The sequence below is a fragment of the Centroberyx gerrardi genome, chromosome 13 (assembly GCF_048128805.1).
Source record: "Centroberyx gerrardi isolate f3 chromosome 13, fCenGer3.hap1.cur.20231027, whole genome shotgun sequence".
Lineage (NCBI taxonomy): Eukaryota > Metazoa > Chordata > Actinopteri > Beryciformes > Berycidae > Centroberyx > Centroberyx gerrardi.
In genome coordinates, this window is record NC_136009.1 from 7,065,359 (window position 1) to 7,080,910 (window position 15,552).

Sequence of the window (15,552 nt, forward strand, 5' to 3'; positions counted from 1 at the left end):
TTACACCCAGGAGTCCGGCGAGGCTGGGTAGTGGCTGGTCTCGTAGTTGAGCTCGCTGTAGGGCCGCGACGCCGAGTAGAAGTCGACATAGTTGCCGGTGGACTTGAGGCCCTGCAGGTGCATGTTCAGGTCAGCCTGCGGGGGGCGCCCTCCCGCGTGGACCTGGTCCTCGTAGAAGGCCTGGTCCTCGTAGTTGACGCCGCCGGGCGGAGGAGGGTTCTGGAACGGAGGGTAGGGCTCCGAAGGCAAGCCTTGAGAAGAGACCTGTAAAAAACAAAAAAACAACAACATTATGACAGTGTGAAGGCTTTGCAGTTGCGTCACAAGTCTCCTACAATCTGGCAACATCATGGAGGTCCATTAGAGAAGTGGCTGTACGCAAATAGCGTCTAAATAAAGAACAACCAGGCTAGTAAACAAGACATAGGCTACCTAAAAAATGCTGCTGTGGTTTGGCTGTAGGTCAATTCCATAATGTTAGTCAGTATAAGTGAATAGTCTGATATGGTAAACTTTTTGACACAGTAAACTGTTTTGTCTTTAGCTGTTGTCCAGAATCCAAAGCACAAGAACAGTTGGTTTTTGGTGTTGTTAGCTAGCTAACTAGCCAGCGGGCTAATTTAGCAAAGCAGCTGATATAAATGTTAACATACAACTAGCCTCTACTAATGCTAGCCTCTAGTAGATGCGTTACCTAGTGTGCAAATCAGATGTGTTTAAAACAAAAGAGTGATGGTTAGCAAACCAGATACCATGATTAGCGAACAAGCTGACATTATCTAAACCCAAAATCAATCACATTTATCAGGGGCGGAATGATCCGTTCCTGGTCAAAAACAGCACAGAAAGTCGTGATGAGACAGACAAGTCATAAGTTTAGAAATGCGAGCTAAGGACCTCCAATATGGCCAGAGGGTATGGTTCACCTGAAAGAACTCTATTAGGAAAGATACAGCAGAATAGAATAGAATAGAATAATGCTACAGTGTGTCTGTAGTAAGTTTATAGTGACCTTTTTGTACTTGGTACTTGTATGGTATTTTGTATCTCCTATGGTATCACTACTATATACTCATAATATTCACTAGTTTTGCAGTGATATTCGTACAGAACCCATCTAAAATTTATGATAGGATTACCATAGTTCTTTTTCTTAAGGGCGAGATGAGTCGTAGTGAGGAGAGAAGACTTTGTGACAGCATGTGGAAAACACCCAGATACACAGTTGAGAGTAAATTAGAATAGACATCAATGAGCTAATGACTTAAAGAAGCCAATAATCAGTGGGAATTTACCCAATGCTGTTCAGGAGGGAGGAGAAGGACTCTTGTTGTTGTTTGCAGGGCGGGGGAAGGAACCTTAATGACTTTGCTGCAGCTTCATTTCGAATGTGCATCTAAATTTTCGGAACGGCAGCAGTGCACAATATTCTGCATTCGTTCCTGAGCACAGAATTGCTTTTACGCTAACTGCCAAATCGCTTTTATGTGTTTTGCGTCTCATCCTCTGTAGAATGAGTCACAAATTGTTGCTTTGTATATAGAAATTAGATACTGGAGTTTTATCTCATCGAGTCAGCACATTTAAAAGCAGTAGCCAGCTTCATTTGCTAAATAGCAGAAGAGAGATGGAGACGTAAAGGGCAAGAGACTGAAAGAAACGTTCTCTGCCATGTAATGTTGAATGTGCTAGGTGTAAAAATGCTTATCCCTCAGGGAAACTTTGACATCTAAAACTTTATTCAAAGTCGGAATGTAAAGGAATATCATTAACCTGCTTTTCAGAGGAAAGTTTTACAACTCAAAATGCCAGTTTTTTCCCCCCCCCGGTTTACATTTCTGTTGGTATTTAGGGGGGACAACTAGTAGTAGTAGGTAAAGTCAATGGAATTTTTTAAGAAACATTTTCTGGTATGTCTGCTTTGCTAGACTGTGGACAGAGAAAGTAAAGGCAAGAAAGAGGGAATAACATATACGACAAAGGTTTTGAACCAGGTTTTGAGCCACCAGGACACAGTTGTGAATATTTTGAACATAGAAAAGGACTCGTCGTACCTGGTTATATTTCAGGTCATCACTAGGGGACACGTATGCTCCTCTGTGTAGTGTTGAAGACCCACCGGAGATTTGACCTGCAGAGAGAGAGAGAGAGAGCGAGAGAGAGAGGATGACCACTTGAAAAATTCACAGGACCTGTAGTAAGACCCCCACACCTCAGATGAGCACCTACTCTGAATCATTTACTCAGATATGAGTGTAAAAGCACAGGGGTGAGCGTGGGTAAGTCACATGTGAAAACCCACATGTGAATTCAGAGCACATGTGCTTTTTGGACACATGTTGGTTTTCGTATGTGAACAATTTTGTTCACATTGTATTCTGACATCACATGTGACAGTTTTTACTTCAGATGTGAAATTTTAATTCATAGGTGATGTTTTTTTTTTGTTGTTGTTGTTTTTTTTCACATTTTCACCTACCATTAACTATATGGCAATATTTAATAACTCAATTTAATAACTTAATTTCACATGTAAAGAGACAATTCACAGGTGAAACGGTCATTTTCACATAGGGAATGGGAAATTTCTCAAGTTGTGAAAACCAACGTGTCCAAAACATTCATGTGCTTTTTTGTAGGTTTTCACATGATTCTTTTTTTGTAAGGGGTGTTATCAAGTAGACTCTGGCTGCTTTTTCCAATGAATGCGAATAAGAATGACAACTGTGATTACAGTGGTTGCACAGCATCCTTGAGTGAGAACCCATGGGTGACTTTCAGCCTAAACCATCAGTTCTTGGTTTGTTCTGCATTATGCAACTTGATTTCACGAAAAAATCCTCCTAAAACTCAATATTAAATTACTTATAAAATTGATATTTTCTGTGGTGTAAGTTTCAGCATCTCTCAACCAACTGTCCCTCTCCTGAACAGCAGAGTTTCATTGTTTCAGTACTATGTGTGTTTGAAAGCTGATACTGATTTTTGGATTGAAGCTTCTGATAGTTGATATTTTGTGTCGATGTTCAATATCATCGTCATATCCATCATATAAGATGTGGACAATATGTCCAACAGGTGGACTTCACCCAGAACACGGCATTCATGTTCATATCATAACATTTCCACAAAAAAAAATATTTTGACCTTTGTACCTTTGTATAACCTATAATCATCTTTGACTGCATTTTATTCCAAAGCTATAAACTCACAAGAGCATTATAGGAGCTTGAAAGTAGCAGTTAGAGGTCATAGACAGTGTGTGTGGGTGTGTGTGTGTAAGGTAGGTATGCAGCATGGAATTCCTACCCGCCATGGCGTCCTTCCTGGAAGTGTGCTCGCCCTTGCCGCCATGGTAACTGGCGTTGCCAGTGGACTCGTAGTCCGCCTTCCTCTCCTTCAGCGCCATCATCTCCCTGGGGGAGGCGGGAGCGCTCACTACACACACACACACACACACACACACAGAGGGAACATCCGCAATCAATCATCAAATACATCATCAATAACTTGTTGGATTTGAAAGGAGGCGGCTCACACAGGAAGCACGATTATTGACGCTATAGTGGCATTCTGTAAACCAGTGGTTCTCAACGTGGGGTCCGGGGACCACCAGGGGTCCTTGAGGGGGTTCCAGGGGGTCCACAGAAAATTTATGAATTATTAAACCTCACCATTATTTCATTTATAAGAAATTAACACAATTAGAGAATGCAGAAGAATGACTGTTTTGGTCAAAGTTTCACTGTTATCTCTCTATACAATACAGATAGTTATGGAATTCTGGACAAAATCATATCTAGCAATAAAAATATTCTCAGTTTTTGGTCCGAAAGACAAAATCTCATCAAATGGGGTCCGTGGCTCTAATGTGTGCTAAATTAGTGGTTCTGGATATGAAAAAGGTTGAGAATCACAGCTGTAAACTACAGCGTAAAGACCAGACTTGACTTGAAAATGTCCCTGTCGGAGCATCAGACGCATCATATTAACCCGCCCGCCTCCCCTCAACAAAGGCTCAGCTGTATGAATCGCTGTATGAATTATTTCCCCTCACCCCTGACCCCGAAGCGAGTGAAAACGGGGGCACAGGGTGCTGTTTGTGTTGTGACTCGGTGGGTGTGTGTAACACTCCGCCGATCCATTACTATTTGAGCAGGGTGTGATTTCAAAGAGGTAAACACTGAATCATCCATCCTCCTCATGTCTGCCTTACTCTTGGCTGCATCTGTCCTCTCTCTCTCTCTCTCTCTCTCTCTCTCTCTCTCTCTCTCTCTCTCTCTCTCTCTATCTCTCTCTCTCCCTCTCTCTCTCTGTCTGGCTTCTCTCCACTCTATCTCCACCTCCATTTACTCGACTTTATTGTACATCTGCAATTCACCGGCTATTTTCCATATTTTACCTGTCTTCCTCTCCTGTCCTCCGCTCTCTATCTTTCACCCGAAACAAAGCTAATATTACCTTACCCCTCTGCTGCTGCTGCTGCTGTTCTACACTGCTCAGCATCTACAATCTACAGACTGGACTCTGCTGATCTGCACCCACACTCACACTGCCCCACTGGCCTATTAAAGCTCTGTCTGTTCCCGCTTTCTTCTCCCAAAGCGAATAAAGCTTTGGGAAGCCACTTGCACACAACGGGGCCAAATCTAACAATTTGCTTAGAAAACACACACACACACACACACAGTTGGCAAAAACATCTCTGCTGCTACACTGTAAATGCTGGATTCGGCAGTGGGGGTGGTGGGGGAGGGGGGGAAGGCAGCGACAAAGATAATGAGTTAGATCTGGTTAGCCCTGTTGGGGGAAACCTGGCTATTGATTCAGTGCCATATGGCTCAATAGCTCCAGTCTCCTCTAATGCTCAAATCATTATCAACAGCCTTTCACACAGAGGCTGCCGGCGATTGCGCGGCCCGCCAGCCTGTTCGTCTGTCTGCATCTGTCTCTGCGTCTCTTTCTGTTCCTCTGTACATTATCATACAGCTAACATTGATCCATCCATTCATTACTGCTACGCCGAAGCCTATTCTAAGGCTGTGTCGGATATCAACACCTACACAGCCTGTTATTCTCCATTTGCGGCTGATTGGTAAATAGCTGTGATGGGAATGTACACATAAACGACGATGGCATCTTTTGCGTGTGAAATGCTGTATTTCCCACAGCAATTCAAATGAGACAAACGGCTTGATGTACTCTCTGTGAGCGCTTACACACTCTTGTAAACTGTGAAAGAACGCAACACGAATGCAAAATTAGCTCGGTAACTAACTACAGTGTTTAACAATTCGATGCTGTTAGTTGAAAACCTTGTAACTCCGATTGTGGTGTTTTTCAGTTTTGTCATGTAGGGCCTTGAAACCCATTCATATCCCTTTTATATAATTTCAAATAGGGTTAGAATGATATATTGGTTTGCTGATATATTTGGCTTTTATTAAAAATCAGCCAGTCAGTGTTGTCCAATATGATGGATATGATGTAGTTTGATTGATTATATATTTATTGTAAAATTGATACTACACTGGTTGTCTATGGGAAGACCTTAACCTGAATTGATTCCAATGTGACATTATGATTGGATCCCACACAAGTATGCATGAATTATGTTTTGTTATTATTACTATTAGCCTATTATCATTAAAATCCTTGGTTTTGAGAGAGTTTTAGTGTCCTATTGTCTGTTTCAGAGGCATTTCCACCCAGCCAAGAATGATTTTCTGGGGGAAAACGTTGAATACTTGTTATTGTTTTGAAATCTTTGGCATGCACATGGCCAAATTTAAAGATATTGAACATAGGCACAAAATATAAGCGGCTTCAATCCAGAAATACCCATGTCGGCATCGGCCTTGGGAGACTCATATCGGTCAAACCCTTATTACAAAAATGCTTTGGCACCAACTTTGTTTTAGGAGGCACAAGGTTTTCATCCGACAGCGGAATGATTTGTCGCTAGCTGCCGGAGCGTGAAGGTTAAAGCAGTCGGCTATATTGGAGCGCCGCTGTCGGACTGGACTGTATTGATGGAGAGAGTGATAGAGGACAAAAGGAAAGACAGGAGGGAGGACTCACCTGATCGATTGTTAGGCGAGGTCCGTACGGGGGAGATGGACGGAGTGCGAGAGGAGGAGTAAGGACGCTGTCGATCTCTCTCTATCGTGGAGGAGGAGCCGACAAAATGGTACTGGGAGTATCCGTCCTGGAGGAGGAGAGGAGGAGGGGAGGAGAGGAGGAGAAGAGGGGAGGGGAGAGGAGAGGAGGAGAAGAGGGGAGGGGAGGGGAGAGGAGGAGAAGAGAAGAGGGGAGGAGAGAGGAGAGGAGGAGAAGAGGGGAGAGGGCAGGAGAGGAGAGGAGGAGAAGAGGGGAGGGGAGAGGAGAGGAGGGGAGAGAGGAGAGGAAGAGAAGAGAGGAGGGGAGGGGAGAGGAAAGGAGAGGAGGAGAAGAGAAGAGGGGAGGAGGGAGGAGAGAGGAGAGGAGGAGAAGAGGGGAGGGGAGAGGAGAGGAGGAGAATAGAGGAGGAGAGGAGGAGAAGAGAAGAGGGGAGGAGAGAGGAGAGGAGGAGAAGAGGGGAGAGGAGAGGAGGAGAAGAGGGGAGGAAGAGAAGAGAGGAGGGGAGGGGAGAGGAGAGGAGGAGAAGAGGGGAGGAGAGGAGGAGAAGAGGGGAGGAGAGGAGGAGAAGAGGGGAGAGGAGAGGAGAGGAGGAGAAGAGGGGAGAGGACAGGAGAGGAGAGGAGGGGAGAGAGGAGAGGAAGAGAAGAGAGGAGGGGAGGGGAGAGGAAAGGAGAGGAGGAGAAGCGAGGAGAGGAGAGGAGAGGAGGAGAAGAGGGGAGGGAGAGGAGAGGAGGGAAGGAGAGGAGAGGAGGAGAAGAGAGGAGGGGAGAGGAGAGGAGACAAGATGAGGACAGAAAAGAAAAGGAAAGGAAATGAAAAGAGAGGAGAGGAGAGGAGACAAGATGAGGATATGAAAGGAAAGGACATGAAAGGAATGGAATGAAAGGAAAGGAGGAAAGGAAAAGAAAGGAAAGCAGGCAAGGTAAGATGAGATGACGAGATGAGAGGAAAGGAGGGACAAGAAAGGAAAGGATGAGGAAAAGAGAAAGAGAGCAAAGCAATAGAAGGGAAAGGAAAGGAGACAAGAGAGGTGAGGAGAAGAGAGGGGAAGAGATGAAAGGAAAGGAGAGATGAGGAAAAAAAGGTGAGGAAAGGATAAGAAAAGAAAGAAAAGCAAAGGAAAATAAGACAAGGTGAAGAGAGGAGAGGAGAGACTCAGTCCCTGGGAATAATACACATTTTACATGCTATGCAATGCCATCATTTGTTATTACTCAGCTTCCTGTGTCTCTGCAATATTTACTGAAACTGACACCAAGCTGAATGACATTTTCAGTGTTTATATGGTCCGACTGTAAAAAGAAATACCTTTTTGTAGAGGCTGCGGAGGTCTCTGTACTGCCACATGCTGTTCAGGACCTGAGACGCTGCTTTCACCACCTTGGGAGTGTGTCTGGGAATTCAACAGAGAGGAGGGAAAAATAATGCATACAGTATACAGCATTACTGTCTCTCCTTTGTCAGTGAGCTGCGAGAAAAACCCAACACAGAATAAAGAAGAAGCAGACATAAGACAGAGAAAGTAAACCGGTGTGTGAAGCAGCAGTCTCCTCCACTGCTCCAAAGAAGAAGAAGAGGGGAAAAAGATGCAGAATGACTCCTTCTCTACTAAAATATGGTATTTAAAAATTGCTTGCTTGGTTGATTGATTAACTGATTGATCAGTATTCCATTCTGCATCTTCCAGAGTCAGCTAGCTAATGGCTACACATCTAATTGGCTTATTTGGTCTCATTGTTGCCCAGGAAATTAAAATCTATTCCTTCACATGACATTTTGTGTGTTTATCTATGGTGTTAATACCTTGCATAATGATAAAAATGAGTTTGAAAATGATATAGGATTCAAGGTTTGAATAATGACAAATATGAGTTTTAGCCTTTTATACAGTATGCCATACAGAATTGGAGGAAACTAAAGTAACTTTTGGATTGAAAGCACAAAATTTGTGAACCCTTTATAAATTCTGCAAGGATGTTTTTATACATTTGTGCCTCAGTGTCTTAAATCAAACTTTTGCCAAACTCATGCTAACTGCCAGTTCTTCTTCTACTGATTCCAAACAATCCGAAAATGAAAAACGCATTACTTGCTGTGTGCCAGAGGATTTTTCCCAGGAAAGAGCTACCAGATACCGGGTGTTTAGAATAGTAAATGTAAAAGCTTTGGATATAGGTTGAATCACTTGTATTATATCAATTGGTAGTTATATGAAAATGCTGTGTGTCGCCGGTAGGGCCCGCTGTAAAACAAGCGCACCCTCTCTCTACTTTCTCTCTCATCCTGCCACACCCCTCTCTCTCTATTCTACCTTCTGTCTGCTGCATGTTCTCTCCCTCTCTCTCTCTTCCCTCCATCTATCTCCACCCCGCCCCCTCCCATTCCCTCCCACACTACACCTCTTTCTATTATTCCAGCTACTTGTCCGCTGTACTGATGAATTTGTCCAACCCCTCCTCCCTTTACCCCTCCCCCCCTCCTGCCACACCTCTCTGTCTACTCCACCAATTAAGCCTCCTTAGCTTTATGCCCCAGTCTCTCTCTTTCTCCTATTCTCTCTCTCCACGCCTCCATCCATCCATGCATCACCCCGCCCCATTCCACCTATTTGTGGAATAAGTATCATAGTATCAAAACTACCACAAGTACCCAAATTTATCATCTTTACATGACAGCAAGCTGCATTGGTAGCATTAATACTATCAACAATTTAAAATATACAGAGAAAATCAAGTACAGATTCTGTGAAGAGTGAAGATTCATAGTGAAGGTTAAATTTTCACAACAAAACAATGTTTACTTCCTTTTATTAGAGGAATAATTGCATCAGAAGATTTACTATCCTTTAATTAGATTCTGCTCACTATAGAACAGACTAAATTTGTACAAGATTATTTTTACCAACAAGGACTTTTCAGTATTCTCTGGCATGGATACTACTTATCGTGGTACTTTGGCATCGTATCAAACAGTAAAATGATGGTATCATCAACAGTGTCGCCCACTGAATGATTTCCCCTTTCTTCTCACTCTACTTGCTCTCTTGAAAAGAATCCCTTCTATCTTTCCCTCAGCTCTTATTCTGTTTCTTTTCCTACCACTTGGCTCTTACATTTCTGTGGTTCTGTGGTCACAGGAATATTGTCAGGGCACCGTGGCTCTGACCGTTGCCATCTATCACTCTGGGTTGCATGTAATGTCGGTGTGATTTAGGAATTGAAGCTTATTCTACCGTTGTGCTCACTATAAGTCGCTCAGGATAAGAGCATCAGATAAACGGCAAAATGTAAATGTAAAATGTAAGCCTAGCAAACATTTTGATGTTGAATAGATCTGCACCGATGTTGAAAATCTGTGTGAATAAAGCACCAAAATGAAAGCTGAGATGGCGGCCATTGCTGCTACCTGCATCATTTTGTCAAACCAGGACCTAAATACTAGAGATGGGACGATATGCTTATATCACGATACGATTCGATATGCGATATGGGGTTCACGATTCGATACAACCATGATACGATGTCATAAATAAAAGTTCAGTGACAACAAAGACTGACTGTGCAGAATTCTGTTTATTTCTGAGACACAAATCTTTCTATTGTATTGCTAGAATGTAAACGATTTAAAAATGTAATTAAAAAGTGCAAATAATATAATTTGAATGGAGAGCTTGTGAAGTTGATCTCATTTGTGATTACTACAGTAGAATAAAATGCAGCTTTTTCTGCCCCACGATGTGTATTGTCACATTTTTATATCGCGATATATTGAATTTCGATACATCGTCCCATCCCTACAAAATACAGTTTCCAAAGCTGTTTCAGTACAATATGACATAATATCATATTTTAAAAACAGCAAAGCGCCTTCCCGCCTCCACCTACTTGTCTCCTTTGCTGCGGGCGATGCCGATGAGCTTCTCGATGCCGCCGGCGTCCCTCAGGGCCTTGGTGTTCTCCATGTTCTTGGTGATGACCTCGTGCAGCGCGCAGCAGATGGCCGTGATGGTGTCGTCCGACATGGTCTTCCCCACCAGGCCGCTGTCGTTCGGCCCTCCTCCTCCGCCTCCTCCTCCTCCTCCGCCGCTGCTGTTGTTGTTGTTGCTGCCTCCGGGCAAACGGTGCACCAGGTCCCGCATGGCGTACTTACCTGTAAGAAGGGTGACAGGTGGGGTCAGGGGTGGGGGTGGAAAGGGGAATGAGAGAAAGAGAGACAGAGAAGGAGGCTGTCTTATTTTCGCTATTTTTATTCAATTGTATTTAGATGCTTTGCAATACTGTTAATGCTGCATTCATGAACTGACATGAACTGGAGAGAGAGAGAGAGAGAGAGAGAGAGAGAGAGAGAGAGAGAGAGAATTTTGATGCCTACATTTTAAGTAATTTGTGCCTGTTAGTGGTTTCATAAGCACACAGTCTGCCTTCTATTACAGCCATGGCTCTTTTCTTACGTCAAAAAACTGTAAAGTCGGCTAACGCTGACTGACTACGTTTCCCATGACACCCACGCTATCGCTGTCGGGCAATCTTGTCCACCGCGCCCTCTGACCCCCAGTCTGATTGGGTCAGCACCCTGGGGTGGCACTGTCATCACCACCGCCACAGTTCAAGCTCAAGTTCAACCCCCAGAAAAAGTAGCGTGGTTTTTTCCCCATCACAGAGTCCTGACATACTGTAGCATTCTTTTCACTAAAGAAAAATGAAAACATGCATCATTTCCTCGAGAAATGGACATCATGCAGTTTTTAGTGACAGTTTCACTGCCAGATAAACTTAAAGAGGTAGGATTCTTTGGTAAAACTGAATAAGTTTGTGTCCATTGGAAAGCACTGCAGTCTACAGAGCTAAAAAGCAAAACTAGACCATTGGCTCTAACCCACACACATTCCCTCACTTCAACCTCCCTGATGAAATTAATTATTTTAGCAATAAAACCTGAGATTCCCACAATTCTCTCCGGATAATCGAAATAAGTGCATTACTCATGTAAATGCGATTATTATGGGGAGTTGTCAAATTATGGAACCGTAAGCGGCTTAATTGCCTTACTCGCAGTATTGCCGATAGTCACATGTAAACACAGCCACTGCAAGTGAAGCTCTCAATCAAGTTTCTAATATTGCAACAGTTGGCTCCTTACTCACCGCCCCGGCCTGTAGACTGTTTGTATTGTTGAAGGCTCTGAGGATACAGCTACATGATGTATTGTATCTAACACAGTTTCATCATGTTAACAGGACAGAACTAAGGGTGAGACACTATGTCCCGTCAAAAAATACATGCGTGCCCCGTGGCAGCATGATACAGCGCTGACACATACATACTCTCACATACGTGTGCACGCACACACAGCATACACACGCACGGACGCACAATCACACAACACACACACACACACGGCTTAGCTCGGAGCCTCAAGTCTCAGACAGACTCAGAGGAAGGAGGCAGGCGGTTGTTGCTATGGGGACCGGCAGAAAAGCAGAGTTTATTGCAGACATCACTAGTCTTACAGTGGTCTCCTAAGGAAAATCAAGCATCAAGCTAGACAACGCCTTGCCACAGCCTTCAGCCAACAATACTATCTGCATACAGAAAGATAAATATTATAAAAGCTTTTCTCTCCTGATTTTTTCATGAAAAATAAATCCACTCCTCTCAAATTAAACAACATATAAAGAGTTTTATTCCAAAACACTAACCTGCAAAACATGTTCACCTACAAGAACACAACACAACAAGTCATTTAGCTTCAGTATTAAAGCAAGTGACAAATCCTGCCAATGGGGCGAGATAATTGCACTCGTTTCCAGTAGTTTCCAGTTCCAATATTTTGAAACAAGGCAGAGTAAAGCAGATCATTCCATTAATATCAAGAAAGTTGATTTGCATTGGAAACAAATTAAGGTATCACACCGCAATGCCAGATTTTTCACTTGTTTCAAGAAAAATAACATTTTATGTCAATACTAGATTAAATTACTTATTAACGTCTTCCTCCCTGCCGCCCCCGCCACTGGGTCCATCATTTAAAACGCAGGTTGCACGGCCAAGCTTTGTTCAAACCCACAGAACTTTATTTAAAACTCTAGTCAAGGTAACAAGTTTTCCAAAGACACCAAATATGTCATGCTACATACAGGGAAATGTGTATAAAATGATGCACAAACATCTAGATTTTTTCCATTTGATGTAATGGTGCATCCATAAAAACATGGCGTCTTGTATTTGAATATGTCATTCAATATAAGCAGCTAGAGCTTCAAGAAAGAGTTGGAACAGCAGATACAGAACATGGATGTGATGTTGTTGTACAGTTAGGAAACAGTTAAACATTTTTCTTCTAACTTTGAAGCTATTTAAGGGGAAATTTAAGGGTAAAGTCAGCTAAAGGAAAAAATAAGTTCATCATCCAATATCTGATCCAAGGAATGAAGCAACCTACTATCCTAACTTGCTATAACTCTGCACTGTAAAAAACTTTAGTAAAAGTCGGTGTCACGTCATGGTTGCACTCACCGATGAGCTCCTTGTTCCTGACGTCCAGGGCCATGTTTCTCAGCGCGGTGGCCACGGCGCACACCACCCTGTCATTGTCTATCCTCAGTAGCTCCACCAGGATGGGCAGGCCCTTCTCCTTGCGCACCGCCGCCCGGATATACACCGACCACTGGGGGCAGGAGAGAGGGAGAGAGAGAGTCAGAGATGCGTTCTGATGCACACGCATTCACACAGACTCAATATTCTCAGGCGCTTCTTCTCTTTCTTTCTCTGGTGAATGGGTGTCTTGTGATTGAGTCTCTTATCTTATGGGCGACTCTTCCTTCCGATGACTTTATTCTGTGTCATGATGTCTGTATCTGTCATCGTCATCCAATATAGGTTATGTCATGTCCTTGGCAAATCGCCTATGTACTATGTATATGACCTCTAAATTTCTATGGCACAGTCTTAGATCAAATAGCTGGCTCTATTGTAAGATACCAAGTGTTGGTGCAGAAGGTGCCAAGAAGAGTTTGTCTTATTTTGGTCCATGGGCCTGGGATGAGCTGCAGAACGCTCTTAAACTTGAGTCACTCTTGTCATTGGCTGATTTTAAAAGGAAATGAATGGGCATTGTCACTGAAAGCAGTTTCTGGCTGTAACACATTTTATCATACTACGCCATGTGTTACTTGGTAGGTTTTATTTTTATGTCATGTTTTAAATTTCATTGTTTTATGTTTGTGTTTAAAAGTTACGTATCATCCGTGCTGCCTCTTGGCCTGGTCTCCCTTGTAAAAGAGAAACTGCTTCTCAATGGGACTTGTCCAAGCTTACCTCTTCACTGTGCTTATTTGTGAATCTGTGTATTGCAAGCTGTTATTTTTCAGTGATTCAGTTCGATTGATATTGATGTAGACATGATAAATGGACAGCTGCCAGCGGCCAGGTTCTGCCTTTTTAGGAACCGATGAACCCCAGCATACTATCAGATTACATCATAAAGCAATCCTCTAGCACAGGGTGCCTGCAAGTTTGATCAAGCTAAGACTTTTAATGCCAGTTTGAACGATTTCTCACCGGAAAAGCAATGCTCTAAGAAATCTCAACATTTTTAACACCTCTAACACTGCATTTAAGATGATATTAAACTGTATTCATAATCTTTAATGCATTGTGCTTATATAATGTAATTTAAGACATTTTAAAGAGGCAATGATTAGTAAGATTTTTACCGCCCCATAGCACAAAATGACCAGAATATACGTTGATAGGGTTGTTGATCAATACCAAAGTCTTTTCCTTGGCCAAGCGCTGAGGTTTCTGGCGTTCAAAAACTCACTTTCTGGCCGGCCCATTAGAATTTCAATACGCTCCCGCAGATGCCACTGTGATCACTGCGAGACAGCCACAGTAGTGAGTTATTACCTTCCAGCTGCCAGCGGCCAGGTTCTGCAGAGCCCCAGCTGCTCCCTCCAGGGTGTCTGGGTTGGAGCACTCAGACAGCAGGGTGAGGTAGGGCTTGACGATGGTAGGGTGCCATAGCATCTGGATGCCTTTCGGGGGCTCCGCCGAGTCCGGGAACGGGCCGACGCCGTCCCACTGCGGGAGAAGAGAAAGAATCGCGAATAAGATGGGCCATTGTGAATTCTGTGTGAGGCGCGGCTCGGCGACGGCGGGGTGCCAACGCTGTGCCCTCGGGCAAGAGAGAGGGAGAAGATTTACAATTCAGTGTGATTTTTCATGAGAATAAACATGGAATAAATAAATAAGGTGGCATTCAACAGAGCTATCATATCGCCTGTTTTGTTTTGTTTTTTGTTTTAACTGAAATTTTCACCCATATGTAGAAAAGTTTCATGACCTTGGGACCAAGCAAGACCATTGGAGAAAATATATACACATATACGTAAAGGGGAAAGTCAATGATAATTGCGATAAAGTTTTTTGAGTGCAGGCTCTGGGAAAGGCCTATAAGCTTCCACTGAGGTAAATAATGATAAAGATTTCCACTTTGAACTACAGATCAAAAGATTAAGAGACAGGAACACAGAAATATTTTTTCGACTTTTCTTACATTATGATTGCACTGTAGTCGGGGAGGATGAAAGGGAATGGAAAACCCAGTCCAGAAGTTATTTGGCTTTTTAAATTTTAGGGTCTAATCCAATGAATTATTGAATACTTGAAAAAATAAGCATTTCAAATTTCAAAGCACACACAGACTCATTTGTTTTGCATGGTACTATCACAGTTTATCCTCCCCTCCTCCTCTCCCAGCCTACTCCCCATCTGTAATGACGTAACCCGAGATGACATCAGTTAGGCAGTTATTGGCAAGACGGTGGATTAGAAAAAGCACTCTTCTATCCCTCTTTTTTTCCCACTCCATTCCCTGTCTTCCTTTGCTCCTCTGCCTGCCTTTGACCTAATTATTCCACTACTTCCTCTCTCTTCCTCTCCTCTCTCAACCTCTTTTCCTAAACTTCCTCTCTTCTCCTCTTATATCTCATCTCTCCCAGCATCCCTTTCCTCTCTTCTCCTCTCCTCTCTCCTCCTCCTGTCCTCTCTCCTCTTCTCCCTTCTCATCTCCTCCCTTCCCCTCTCCTCTCCTAGCATCCTCTCTCTCCTATCCTCTCTCCGCTTCTCATCTCTCCTCTCATCCCTTCTCCTCTCGCCTTTCCTCCCTCCCCCCCTCTCTGCCTCTCTCTTTGCCTCTTTCCTCTCCTCTCCCGTTTTCTCCCTTTCTCTCCTCTAATTACCCCGCAGTTGATAGTTTTGTTGAGTTTTGCCCTCTCCAAACCAAGTCCCCAATCACTACTCCGTGGTAATCACCCACAGCTGCACTGGAGTGGAGAGAGGCAGATAGAGAGAGAGAGAGTGAGAGAGAGAGAGATTGAGAGAGAGAGAGAGAGAGGTGTGGTTATGTATTATGATTATGGAGAGGTTATGA

The 15,552-nt window shown here is 43.4% G+C and overlaps 1 protein-coding gene across 4 annotated transcripts in view; it reads right to left on the reverse strand.

Moving 5' to 3' along the window:
- Window positions 1-15,552, reverse strand: part of ctnnd2b (catenin (cadherin-associated protein), delta 2b) — a 122,777-nt gene continuing 107,225 nt past the window's right edge. For 3 of the 4 annotated variants that reach the window (XM_071918547.2, XM_071918544.2, XM_071918543.2), the window contains 8 exons: window positions 14,028-14,201; window positions 12,636-12,786; window positions 10,005-10,269; window positions 7,429-7,513; window positions 6,082-6,208; window positions 3,310-3,438; window positions 2,055-2,131; window positions 1-264 (listed from right to left, as the gene is read on the reverse strand). In XM_071918547.2, coding sequence (XP_071774648.1) covers window positions 1-264; window positions 2,055-2,131; window positions 3,310-3,438; window positions 6,082-6,208; window positions 7,429-7,513; window positions 10,005-10,269; window positions 12,636-12,786; window positions 14,028-14,201 — 1,272 coding nt within the window. Of the gene's footprint in view, window positions 265-2,054; window positions 2,132-3,309; window positions 3,439-6,081; window positions 6,209-7,428; window positions 7,514-10,004; window positions 10,270-12,635; window positions 12,787-13,988; window positions 14,202-15,552 lie in introns of all 4 variants that reach the window. The other variant, XM_071918545.2, reaches the window with a different exon arrangement.